Here is a 14,304-nt window from a genome sequence, read left to right on the forward strand (position 1 = left end):
TTTTTACAATTGGATCTGGGAAATGGAATATAATAAGAACCACTAATAAAACACATTTTAAAAACATATTTCTACATATATTGTATATGATTTTATTACTAAAGAAATGAATAGAATATAAATTGGTTTGAAAATAGTGTTCTTGGAGAGTTATAATGATTCAGATGATAAAAAGAAAAATAAAATTTATAAAATACATTTCAGCTTTAACATTTATATCCTGAATTAAAAACTTTACCGTTTTGATTTAAATTATGATCAATATAGCTTTTATTCATGTGGCTCTAAAAGATAATGCTACTTTTGATGAGTGAAGCATAAAAAAGCTGTGCAAAAAGGAAGAAATAGAACTTAAAAGGGAAAAACAAATTTCCTGGTCAACTTCCCAAGGACTTTTTTTTTGCAAAGTGCTTTGAAGGTAGACATGCCTAGTTGGTTTAGATGTCCAGGATTGACAAAGACAGCTTCACAAAAAATGAAGGAATATCTGGAAGGAAGGCTAACATTCACATTTATTTGCATTTCATTTCTGGAAGCGAAACAATATTATAGTACATACTTCTTTATATGCTGCAACTTGCAGGGGTGCTATTGTAACAACTGTGTAAATGCAGCATAATGTCAAGGAGTTCAGATGAACCAAAAAAGGTGGATTTATTACATAAAACATTAGAGGGGATGTGGCAGAAATAAAGTGGATTGACTGATGTTGACAATGCAAATAATTAACTAGACATTTCATTAAGGCTCCCACTTTTTTTTCTTACTTTAGACTTTTATCAAATTAAAATAGACTTGTATCAAATAAATATCTTATGTATCTATCTATCTATCTGTCTATCTATCAAGCAAAGAGATGCATTCTTATTTAAAAAAAGAACACAACACAATTTATTAGTAAACACAAGGATTATAGAAGTATCTATATATGTAATTCACTAAGGCAAGACAACCATGGAAAGCACGCCGGAAGGGGCGTGGATTCACTAAGCCGAAAAGTGAGACACCTATGGCGCACGCAGGAAGGAGCCACGCCCACCAACTCCAAGACCATTGGATACGACAACAACTCACAGAGCCATGCCCACCAACTCGGACACGACAACACAGAAAAACCGGCGTCATTTATATTCGTCTGTCGTAGCAGATCCGACCCATGTTGACTGTTCATAGAGGCATGTTTCTCACAGAGGTAAATCGCCATATGCAGCGTGTAAAACGGTTTGCGAGGGGTATCCCATGGGATCCTTAAAACATTCCTTTACAACTGAGGTTAAAACACAATGAAGTAAGCAGTCTTTAAAAACTGAGTTTTCGGTTACGACGCACGACCGCGTGCATCATAGCAAGCTGTTTTACACGCTACATACAGTAATTCGCATCCGCGACAAACATGCGTCTTCTTAGATGCTCCTGCACTTTGTACACACCCCCCTCCCACCTTGCTACCACTGTGGTCGGGTGTCTTGGTGGATTATATATAGAAAGGCAGCCAAAACCGCACAGGGCAATGAAAAGCCTACGTGAGTCACAGGTGCATCTGGACTGTGCAAAGACAACAATGACTCGAGTGACGAGTTGGAGGTGGGCACACGAACAGTCAGTGTATACTGAACGAGAAATCAGCAGACTAGCATGACGGAGGGAGCGGAGTGGACGTCCTTCTCCTCTCCTCCCGTTCCACCCTCCGCACCTGAGAGCCGCACGGACGATTGTGTGTTGGTTCGTTCCGTGCATTATTACAATGTTGCTTTTCTTGCTGATTTATTACATTACCGGTTTTTCAAATGTTAATTTTCTCCCTGTGCATAAAAATTATTAAAAAACCGGCCTGATTATGCAGCGTATGGTACGCCGCGGGTTGGCTAGTGATAACTATTTATATATCAACTTATCGATGGAACACAAGATAAAGACACATATAACACAGAAGAGGCAGTACTGTCTTTGTCATGGATGTCTATCTGTCTGTACAAAACAACTCAGCTCGCAGTGTACCATTTTGTTAAAATTTGGCACAGTAACCACATTCTTCAAGGAAATTTATCATGAATTTTTAGTTGTGGAGATATGTTAAACAGAGCACATTGTACACTTTTGACATTTTAAAAACTCCCATTGAAAGCATTAAAAGATTTTTAAAATTTACCCTAGGAGAGGTAATTTTAACTTGTATATTTTGCATGTTTTTATCTTTTACTCATTTGATAACTATGACTGATTGCAAAAAGATTCCCAGTCCAAGTTAGTCATGCATGCAGTAACTACCAGTAAATGATGCAGGCCTACAAGCCACAGCAACAGCATGGGGGTATTTTTTGTACATGGATTACTTGTTTAGCTGGATGTAATTGTTGACGATTTGGCATGATCCTGGATCTGTCGATTTTTCGAAACTCTTACTGGATGTGTTGTCATAGCAGCACATTCAAATCCTCAAACCTGCTTGGAGCAGGTTTGTTCTATATAAACAGGATTAGTTCACACACTTAATCAGTTTCCGTGCATGGAATTCATTCGGTCATGGCTTCAGCATTCATGAATGAGCAACCAATTGATATCGGTGCGCAAATTATAAGAAGAGAATTTCATAAAGAGAGGGTTTTGTGCGATCAGCAAGATCCTTTATTGCTCACGGTAGAAATTCTTTTTGAAAGACACCGCTTTAGCTGAGGGGGAATATTTTACCTGAAGGATTTATTAGCACCTTATATTCGAAGTCAAACTTGGCAAAGTCGGGCTCTCACAACCACACAGACAGTATACATTGCTTTGAGGTTTTTTGCAAGTGGCACTTTTTTATATACTGTAGGTGATGCGGAAAATCTATCTAAAAGTGCAGTTTTCCAGGCAATTCGAAAAGTCTGTTTGACTCTGAAATATTTCTTTCAGGTTTACATAGTGTTTCCTGGACACCTGCATGTGTAGACAATAAAAGAGGCATTTTATGCCATTGCAGGTATGTAATACACAGGCAAAAACACCCAGAATTCCGTAAAGAATCTCACAATCAGCCTAACATTCTCATTAACCCAGGATTTCCAAATGTGATTGGAGCACATGGAACTGATCAGAGTGGAGTTTGATCAAACATTATTTGGAAAATGTACCTCTCCTCCTGATGAATAATCAGACACAGTGTCTTCATCAAATATTTGACCTTTGTCTATATCTCGTTGGTCAGACACAAGTTCCAGGGATATGACATTCCTTGCAACTGACCCAACAAACAAAGAGGGCTATATGGAACATACCTATAGCACACATTGAGGACAAATATATGCAATGACCATCCTTTACCTGAAGTGAAGTGACCACTGCATCCTGCCATTGGTTCTGAGGAGGAGCTTCCCCCTGGAATGCCCTCTGAAACAGGGTGATGGGCATTTTGCTGGAGAGCCAACTCTTCTGCAGGGGTTAGGTCTGGACCGTGTGGACCTCCACCTGTTTTTTGCTTGTCTGCCTTCTTATTAGCTTTAAAATTAATGTTTTAAATATTATATATGATTCTTTATGTCAACAATTCTTTAAATATTTATATGCCAATATTTATCAGTTTGAAGTATATTCTAGTACTTCACTTTAACCTGTTCCCATGTTCTCCTTGTGCTCACGTTTGATCTGAAATGACACTGCATTCAGTAAGTACAATGCACACTACTTAGCGTTTAATTTGTCAGCCACTTTTTGCCAGCTGTCTTTTCTGGTTTGGGCTGCTTTTGCAGTGTTACTCCTTGTGCATATTAAATCTTGAAATTCTTCATATCCTTCGAGTAATACTTCATATGCTGCTCCGCTTGGGTGAAGAAATGCGCCCGTTCTTTCATCATTTTGTTGCAGCCTATCAAAGTCTTGCTGATCATGTTTTCTAGACTTACTGTAATATATACAGGCTTTTCACTCAGTGCAGGCGCGCACATTCATCTCAGATGATTACATCCAGCTAGACTAATCTACTACATGGCTGCATTTGAAAAACCGACTTATCCCAGATGGGTTTCACCAGTATTAACTCATCCAAGATGAGGCATCTGATCTCGGATGATTTAAGCGACATAAGGAAAATACCCCCCATGAGTGAACCTCTGTCATTCCAGCTCACTTCTGCTGCTACGTCAGTTAGCCATAAAAGTAAAAAAAAGTCACTTTTGTAGAAATTATTGCAAGAGAAAAGGATAGAATAGAATAGAAACATAACTGTTTAAGCTTAGAGTAAATAAATGTATATGCAGTTTTTATGGTTCACTAAAAACAACTTAATGGCAGTATCATACGCTAATTATAATGACATAATATTTCTCTGACACTAAAACTTATCTGCAGGGAGCTGACATGACCTATTTTCCGTCAGTATGTATTGGACCCAATAATATTAATATATAATAATACTATTAATATTAATATTTTAATTATATTAACATAATAAATATATAATCATATAATTTAGCTGGAACCTTTAACATAGATTTTAAATCTTAATTAAGTAGTTCTTTTAAAACATTTATGTTTAAGAAATATAAACTACAATTCGCCACCCTCAACTAACTGTATTCACCACTAACTAACTAACAATAGCTGTCTATTTGACAGTTTTTAACTACATGATAATGTAAAATGTTATTAAAAACAAATGTACCTTAGTAATACATATAGAGATGGGCTAAGGGGTTACAAAATGTCTGATCATGCTGACATTTGTAACCTGATTTTGTATGCCAGAAATCACATTGAAAATTTTCACTAATGGAAAAATCTGCAAAAACGCATAATGGTTTATCACTTACTAGCCACACTACCTGAAGACAGGTGACAGTATAATTTTTAAATACTTGCTATCTCTTGCTCTTTGTGCACTTTCAGCTACTTTCCACTGTATTTGCATGTGTGTCAATATTTCTTCACCAGCAGTCCCGCTCTCGAGTATATTCTCATTTGTTTCTCAGACTCTGTTATTATTTTTGAGATGGCTTTCTCACTTTTAAACTTATCATTATTGAATATGACTCTCTGCATGCTTCCAATGCTGTTTTAGTTCCTTGTGTGTCTCACACTTGCACTTCCATCGCATCACCAATGCCAAACTGTCCAATCAGATTTCTGTGTAGCATTTTATTATACAGAAAAAATGTTTACATGTTCTAGAAGAAAACGTTCATCTTAATCTTCCGAACATCCCACAAAATATTCTCCTTCCTGCCTGAAATGCATAAGAAGGAGGACTGAGTTTGTCTGCAGGGTGTAGGAATGTTTTATCAGAGGACAATGCCATTTTGGCAGAGGTAAGAGGGAAGATATTGAGTTTTGTTGGACAGAAAAGGGTGCCTTAACATGGAGACTATTCTACAGGAACTTGAGTTTCCTCCCACATCCCAAAGATGTGCACAACAAAGTGACTGATGAGTATAAACTGACCTACATGTGTATGTGTGAGTGTGTCTAGTAAAGGGTCAGCAACACATCTAAGGCAAATTTCGGACTTGTGCCAGTGGTGGTGGAATAAGCTCCAGCCATCCGCAGCATCTGGAAATAGTGGGTTCAGAAAAAATGACTTTATGGTTATTATTATTGTTGTAATTATAATTTAGCATAAATAATAAAATGCTATAAAGACATGACTATATACAGAACATACATTTTTAAAAAGGTTGTGAAACCTCATTGGTTTCTTCAGAAGTTACAAGGCTAAACAATCACATTAAAAACAATTGCACAATAAACTACACATAACTGCTTTCAGGTTTGCTCTTATGAATTCATACAATCCCTAGAATTTAGGAGTGTGAGCTTCTAAAATGATTTGTCCTTCTCTGTTTTATTAACAACACGTGTATTAACACAGGTGGACTTTTTCAGCATTTCTTGACTAATATTTATCTTGGTAGTTTTACATGCATTTTTTAGATAACGACAGTAACAAGTACAAAGTACACTTTTATACAAACACAAACTTTTTTTTTTTTTTGAAAAATATTGGTCTATCAGTGTTGTATTCGGTTTGCTTACTCAATTTGATTTGCAAAACAAGGATTACAGTTTACTACTCTAACAAGGCAGATATATTTCTGGAGATATTATCTAAAGTATTTACATTTTTTTCAATAACCTAAATCTACAGATTGGACTATATGATGCACATTAAAGGAAACCAATGGTAAATTACCTTTTGAAATGAAATTTCTTAAATGTACAAGAAAATGTGTTCATTTGTAAGGCAGCTTTTCATCAGGTTTTTAATTATTTAAAAAGCTAGGCAGATATAAATTGACATAAAATGCTGATGAGACTGTGTTATGATTTGCAAAAATGATATAATTGCTTACATTCCTCAGCATATCAAATTTGCCAGAAATGTGTGCTCTGAAAATGAAAAGCTGATGCATATCTGTAAATATTAAAGTTGTTTTATTATTTGATTCTCTAGCTTTAAATTAGTATTCATCTTTTTTATTATGATGAAGTCCTGTATAAATATGGTTTTAGTATAGTTTTTCATTTTCTCCTTGCACAAAATGAATTTTCCTGATGCACAGTTTTCATTTGATAAGATATATTGAGCCGCTGTACTGTATTTAACTGTTCAATCCGTCTTATATTACTAAATTTCATGTGCATTGACCTTAATCTAAGAGTCCAATATATTAATCTGATTATTATGTCTAATTGTGTCTTCTGGGTTTAAATCATGTAGCTGTTTATTTTCTGTGATGGGTTTGTACATTCTCCAAAGCTGTGTGCATTGATTTATAATTCTTAATTGGCCCTGAGTGTATGAGAATGTCTGCTTGAAAGGATCCTGTAAAGGACAGGCAGTTCCAATGCTTCCAGGGCAAGCTCCATCACCTGTGACCCTGAAGCGGGTTTGAGAATTTGTCTACCCATGAATACATATGTATATCTAAGGCTTGGGAACACATTGCATGATTTCTTGTAGGAGAGCATGCCAAACGTAATTGCAATTATTGACTCTTGACACTTTGAATATGTCAAATTAAATGACTATGATTGCAAGGGAGTGATAAATGACACGACTCCAACATCTTCAAATTTCCAATCTTGCGTGCCTGTGGAAATGCTTTCCATGCACCTACTGCAATAGCCATAACTAGATGACTATCTGACAGCATGAAACCTGAAAGTTCAAGTTCAGAAAGTCACACAATGCCCGAAATAAATAAGAAGTGGTCAGATATCAAAGTCTCCATGAAAAGGTGAGTCATAGCCCACTGTCTCAGTGTCATATGGAAGCATATTAGGGTACAGAGAATAGAAAAAAAACTGGAACACAGTGTGAAAAAGATCATTTCCACAAAATTTCCACATCATTCTCAGTTTATTTGTCATTAAAGTAGAACGTTATACTCTTCATAACTTCATCTTAAAATCATTTAATTGAATAGTTTCTCAAATCCCATCATAACTAAAGTAGCATGTTAAATGCTTCGTATTCTATGTTATTCTATGTGCTCTATGTGTGTGAATCACTACGTGTTTCTTAAACAGGCTTTCTCTTCCTCAGGACACAGAATCCATTGCATTCATGATATTACAGCTCTCTGAATAATTTAAATACTGAGATGTATACTTGACCATGATGATAGGAGTTTTTCGTGATGATAGGAGTTAAAGCATGTTATTAAACATGGGAGCACGGTGGCGCTTGTTCCTGCCTCACGCAAGATGCTTGCTGCGCCGTGCATGACCATCAATTAAATAATTTAAGAGCAGTACTGTCTCTTTCAAACATACTAATCCCCGATTCCTGTCCTTCCTTTTCTTTCTCCAAATAACCAATCGCCACACAATCATCTCTTTAGTAAATGTCAAGCCATCTGTAGGCTTAGAATGCCGATTCTTCAAAACTTTTAAGGAACATTGAAATATCTTTGTAGTACATGGGGTGCCAGCTCATCAATACTGCCACCTACTGAGTCCTTGCATATTTAATCATTAACAATATGCATTATTTAAATGAAGTTAAAAATGTACCTGTATAATGTAATATATACTTTACTGCATTTCATCTTAAAAATGATATCAAGAGCTCCAAGAAGATTTAGAGAAACAATAAGGTGACATCAAGTAAGGGCAGGTTTGGCCTGTGCCATCAATGATATAGCCAGTTGTCTAGAGGCCATTTCCTTTACAGAGATGAGCCAGTGGCATCAGCAATTCAGAAAACCTTGTCTATTTCCACACTAAAAAGTAAAAGCATTGGGAAGCTTGGATCATGACTGAGACATCAGTATCTGCTTATCTTGAAACAAGGTGTCTTTTTTGCTTAATGCTCTCTGGCATTTGGCATTAACATCCATCCATCCATTATCCAACCTTCTATATCCTAACTACAGGGTCACGGGGGTCTGCTGGAGCCAATCCCAGCCAACACAGGGTGCAAGGCAGAAAACAAACCCCGGGCAGGGCGCCAGCCCACCGCAGTGGCATTAACATGTTAACTCAAAGTAAGGATATTTCATAGCTGATATTGAAGAGCATATTTCATGGCATTGTCACTGCCCACCGTGATTAATTTCACTTCAGGGTTACTAGGTTCCACTACCTTTTGATGTTGGTTCTTGCGCTATTTTTTTCTTTTCATTTTATTCTTTATTTTTTGTTTGCTGCCAATTCTTTATTTCCTGGACCCCAGGATGGCACAACATGGTAGAAAGGGGTGTTGTCATGTGGTATGATTGATATGAATATGTGATTCATATGTGACATCAGAGGGTGTGGCCATTTTATGTACATTTCATAAGCTGATCTGTTTTTCTTTACATCAGATTTCCAGTTCTTTGGTAAGTTAAGTAGATTGGTCCTTATGCGAAATGTGGTACAGTCCGGGGGTCTCAAGCAAGCTCTGCAAAATTAAAAAAAAGTTTCATACCAGGAGATGTCTATTTTTAAGGTTGCAAGGAAAAGAAATATGTATGAATCCGCTGGAGTCAGAGTAAAACATATCAAAATCAATGTCTACCAAAACATGTATCCATGGAATAACATTTAGCTGCATTTGTAGACTTGGTTAGTGGTTTTAAAATAGAAATATTTGAACATTTTCTAGTCTCTTCATCAAATTTTACCACATATTTTTGTAACACTGAGCATTACTTAAAATAACAGTGATAACAGAATGCAACTACATGTATTGGTAGTGAACATACAATATGTTTTTTAATATCATTTACAATACCATGTGGCTGAAATTGCTTTTATAGACAGCAGATTTAAACTCAAGTGATGAAAAGATCCATGTACTGTTGTTAGTTGTTAGATGTGGAAGGTCTGTGGCTAATTGCAATTCAGGTTTGGTAGACAAAACATTTTTTAAATTGGTACCTGACTGATATTTAAAATCTGTGCTGTAACCTCATGATAAAATTGTTGGCATGGTAGATACAGAATCGTTGTGACACTTTACCGATGAATTATAGTGTTGGAAAAGTAGTGAATCATTATACTCTTATTTTTAGTTTGACAGAAAATCTGAACATATGTTTAGTCACTGTAGTATCATGTGTCACTGAGCCATCTTTCATACATTTCTACACAAGCTATGTTGCTTTTATTTTACTTTTACGGACATGAGCATTTTGATTTCAAGAAGTGGGAAAAGTGAGGTGCTGTGATTGCGGGTTACACAAGTTGCTGTGTAGCTGCAGAGACAAGTGTGGGATAGCATCAGACTGTCAGCATATAACGAGACCTACCCCAGCATTCTGGTACATTAAGGGATGATACAGTGATGAATAAATAACCAATACCCTGACTACCATATTGAATTATCAACTAATATCATTATCAGTGAATTGAATAAATAAATACACATCCATCTAACATCACACCTTTCTTATATGGTAATACTCAACCATTTGACCCCGCACCATCCAAGGCCATGTAGTGAGTTGTACTTGCTTCAGTGCACATGGCTGCAAATATTTTGTGGTTCTGCTGTCAGGAGCAGCTGTCAAACAAATACAAAAAAAAATTTCTAAAAAGTATTCAGGTTGAAGTAACCACTCTCAAGGTAAAATTAATAAAGTAGACTAACTGTAGTTGAAGTTGCATAATATATTTCTTTGTTTTAAATACTGTAGATGAGTGCACATATTTTCAAATGCTTTTCAAAGGGAGATTTTTAAATTTCAAAAATAATAATAATAATACATTTTATTTATACAAGGCGCCTTTCAGAGAACTCAAGGACACCAAACAAACAATAAATAAATAAATAAAAAACACAATTATAAACAACTTAAAACATCAGAAAATCTAAAAATTAAAACCAAACAAAACCACTATAATTAGGAGGAAGAAGAAAAAGCCATTTTAAACAAATGTGTTTTAAGTTTACATTTGAAAGATGAATATGATTTGATATTTCGGAGATCCGCAGGTAATGAGTTCCAGTGCTTGGGAGCAGAACGGCTGAAAGCTCTGCTCCCCATGGTGGGTAGGACGGGGGGAGGAACGGTCAGATGGGTGGAGGAAGAGGATCTAAGGTTACGGGATGGAATGGCAACATGTAGAAGGTCAGACAGATATGGAGGTGCGAGGTTATGGATGGCCTTAAAAGTTAGTAGCAGAATCTTAAAATCAATACGAAACTTGATCGGGAGCCAATGAAGCTGCTGCAAGACCGGAGTAATATGGTGAAAAGATGGGATTCCAGTGATGATACGTGCTGCAGAATTCTGGACTAACTGAAGCTTGTGAAGAGATTTATTAGGGAGACCAAAGAGGAGTGAATTGCAGTAGTCCAGCCGAGAAGTGACAAGACTATGAACAAGAATGGCAGTAGTATGAGGAGTGAGGGAGGGGCGAATGCGATTAATATTACGTAAGTGGAAGTAAGCAGACCGGGTGATGTTATTAATGTGACATTGGAAAGATAGAGTACTGTCGAGGATGACACCCAGACTCTTGACCTGAGATGATGGGGAAACAACAGAGTTATCAATAATAAAAGAAAGATTATTGGTTTTGGATAATGATGATTTTGAACCAATGAGGAGAACCTCAGTTTTGTCACTGTTTAATTTAAGAAAATTTGAAGAGAACCAGGATTTAATTTCAGAAATGCAGTCAATAAGTGAGGGTGGTGGAAAAGAGGAGGTGGGTTTACCAGCAAGGTAGAGCTGGGTGTCATCAGCATAACAGTGAAAATTAATGTTATATTTGCAAAAATATTGCCAAGGGAAGAAGGTAAATAATAAAGAAGAGGCCCCAGGACAGAGCCCTGGGGCACACCAGAAGTAACAGTACTGGTAGGTTGGGATGTGAAAGTTTGAAGCTAAATGAACTGAGTGTGGCCTGAAGGTAAGATCTAAACCAATCAAGTGGAGTGTGAGTAATGCCAATCAAAGATAATCTATTAAGGAGAGTGGTATGACAAATAGTATCAAAGGCGCACTCAGATCAAGAAGGATGAGAATAGTGATTAGACCAGAATCAGCAGCCATAAGGAGGTCATTAGTAATTTTAACAAGTGCGTTTCTGTACTATGAAGGGGGCGAAAACCAGACTGGAACTTCGCATATAGATTATTGTGAGACAAGTGGGTGTGAAGTTGGATAGCTACTATTTTTTCAAGAATTTTGGAGATAAAGGGCAAGTTAGAAATGGGGCGAAAATTATTGAAATTAGTAGGATCACAACCAGGTTTTTAATATTGGGGTTATAGCAGCAGTTTTGAAAGATGAGGGAATAATACCAGTAGTAAGAGAAGAGTGAATGATGGCAGAAATAAGAGGGACTAGAGAGGGAGGCAGGCTTTAACCAAAACTGTAGGCAGGGGTCCAGCTGACAAGTAGATGACTTGGATTTGCAGATGAGATCTGAGATTTCAGAGGAAGTGGGAAGCTGGAAAGAAGAGAAAGAGTGAATAGGTGAGTGTAGTTCAGAAGAAATACAGAAAGGATCTGGACCAAGGTGCTGATGTATCTTTTGGATTTTCTCATTGAAAAAGACATAAGAGAATTACAGAAGGCAGTTGAGTGAAGGTGAGATGGTAAAGAGTCTGGAGGTTGTGTAACATTATTAAGTAAAGAAAACAAAGACTTGGTGTTACCTGTATTACTAGTAATTAACTGAGTGTAATAATTAGATTTGGTTTGAGCTATACAATCCTTGTAATAGAGTAGATGATTTTTATACATCTCTTTGTGGACAAAGAGTCTGTTTTTTTTAAACAACCTTTCAAGTTGCCTGCCTTTAGCTTTCAGAAGCCGAAGTTCAGGCGTAAACCAGGGGGCAGAAAAGGAAAAGAAACAGATCTGGTTTTTAGCGGAGCCAGAGAATTAAGAATACCATTAAGACAAGTGTCATAATATGAGACCAGTTCTATGGGAGAGGATAAATTATAAAAGTCCATTTGTGAATCAATTCTAGAAGACAGCAAATTCAAGTTGATATTCTTAATGTTACGAAAGGCTATGAGACGTGGAAGCTTAGGAACAGAAAAGGTAAGTTTAGCGTTGAATGAGAGGAGAAAGTGGTCGGTTATAGTGAGTTCATCTGCTGTAAGATCAAAAGGAACAACACCAGAGCAGCAAATCAGGTCCAAGATATGTCCTTTACAATGGGTAGGAACATCAGTGTGCTGCTGGTATCCAAAACTCTCCAGGCAAGATAAAAAGTCTCTAGTGAGAGGGATATTGATATTGTCCAGATGTATATTAAAATCCCCCAGCAGAATTATATTTGGAGTAATTACAGATAGATTGGTAAGGAAGGTAGCAAGATCGTTCAAAAAATTGTTGTTAGACTTAGGAGGACGGTAGACAGTTGCAATGATGGTTGGAACTGGCCCAGACAGTTGACACACAGTCGATTCAAAAGAGCTAACAGCAGGAGCAGGCAACGGCAGGACTTTCCACTTTTCGCGGTAAATTATCGCGACACCTCCTCCACGGCCAGATGCACGGGGTTGACAAGTGTAAACAAACCCGGGGTGCATTCATTAAGTTGTGAAAAGTCTTGAGGTTGCTGCCAAGTCTCAGTTAAACAGAGAAAGTCAAACTTACAGTCAATGAGGAGATCCTGAATGAGATGTCCCTTGCTTGTAAGTGAGCGGATGTTCAATAGACCAAAGCTGACAATGTTGCTGTCGCATTTGACAGTGGTGTTAGTCGACCGAGCTAAGCTGGCCAACACGCTATGGTCAGCGTTCCTATCTGTGTTGTGTGGAGGGTGCCGAAAATCAGACCAAAAAGAGTTAATTCCTTTCGAGGTGTCCGTTCAGAATCTCCGGCGGGACCCACGATGGATGTATCTCTGATGAGGGAGAAGTATGACGTCCGGGTCGAAATATAGCACTGACAGCAGAGGCACAGACTGGAGAAGACGCAGTCGAAGCAGCTCAGCAGCTGGGTACTGGAGGAGGCCAGTCGCAGGTTGGATAACGAGCGACAGAAGACTCCAAACAAAAATGAACCAAGCAAATATCCTACCAGTCCACATTGTAGGCGTGGAGGCCGCAGGCAGCTCAGATGTCCAGAGAATAAACCACTAAGTTTCAAACGAAACGGAGGTTAGGCTGAAGCTCAATGTAGACACAGCATATAGCATATATAACCACGCAGAGATGTCAGCAATATGGCAAAAAAATACCATCAAAATTACTAGTCTAGCAAAATCAATATTCTAGTTACCGGCGAGCAGCGGCGACCAGTCCCGCCAGCGTTCACTCAAACCGGAAGTCCAACCTGTAACAGTAGCACTGCTTTGACATTGGGTGCCGCCAGTCTGCAAAAGCGAGCGCAGGTATGAGCTACCGTGGAAATGTGAAATGTAAAAATGTATCCAGCATGGTGTAGTTGACATACCTCAAGGAAAACTGTACTGTCCTGACAAATTTCCTTGAAGAATGTGCATGCCAGATTTCAACAAAATTGCTCAGCTCGGAGGCAGGTTGTTTCATGTGGACAGACAGATAGACATGGCTATCACAGCAGGTGCTTTGCAAACACACAAACATTGACATGAAATCCTTTCCCTAACTATAGTATAAGCTTTGTGCAAAGAGTATTTTCTTGTGCACTGCCATCTGAAATAAAATCAGCACCATGACATCACATACAGTGCAAGCCTGGTCACATGCTTAGGCACCAAGCTGTTGTCAAAAAAAATATGGCCATAACAAAGAAAAAAGAGGACAAAATGATGTTGCATTTAAAAGAATATACAATACTAGATAACAAAAGTAAGAAAATGATGATGTTCACAGATGTAACAATTCATAACACAAGTGCTGTTCCTCCACTGTTTTTATCAAAAACAGGTAGTAGATTTGTAAATTTTTTCTTT

General features: G+C 37.5%; 1 protein-coding gene across 1 annotated transcript in view; it reads left to right on the top strand.

The window, feature by feature from the left end:
• Positions 1-5,992: 5,992 nt before the first annotated feature.
• Positions 5,993-14,304, top strand: part of pnp4b (purine nucleoside phosphorylase 4b) — a 100,415-nt gene continuing 92,103 nt past the window's right edge. The window contains exon 1 of the mRNA XM_039737431.1: positions 5,993-6,151. Within this exon, the coding sequence (XP_039593365.1) occupies positions 6,126-6,151 (26 nt within the window). The 5' untranslated portion in view covers positions 5,993-6,125. The remainder of the gene's footprint in view (positions 6,152-14,304) is intronic.

This window comes from Polypterus senegalus, chromosome 15, assembly GCF_016835505.1.
Source record: "Polypterus senegalus isolate Bchr_013 chromosome 15, ASM1683550v1, whole genome shotgun sequence".
Lineage (NCBI taxonomy): Eukaryota > Metazoa > Chordata > Cladistia > Polypteriformes > Polypteridae > Polypterus > Polypterus senegalus.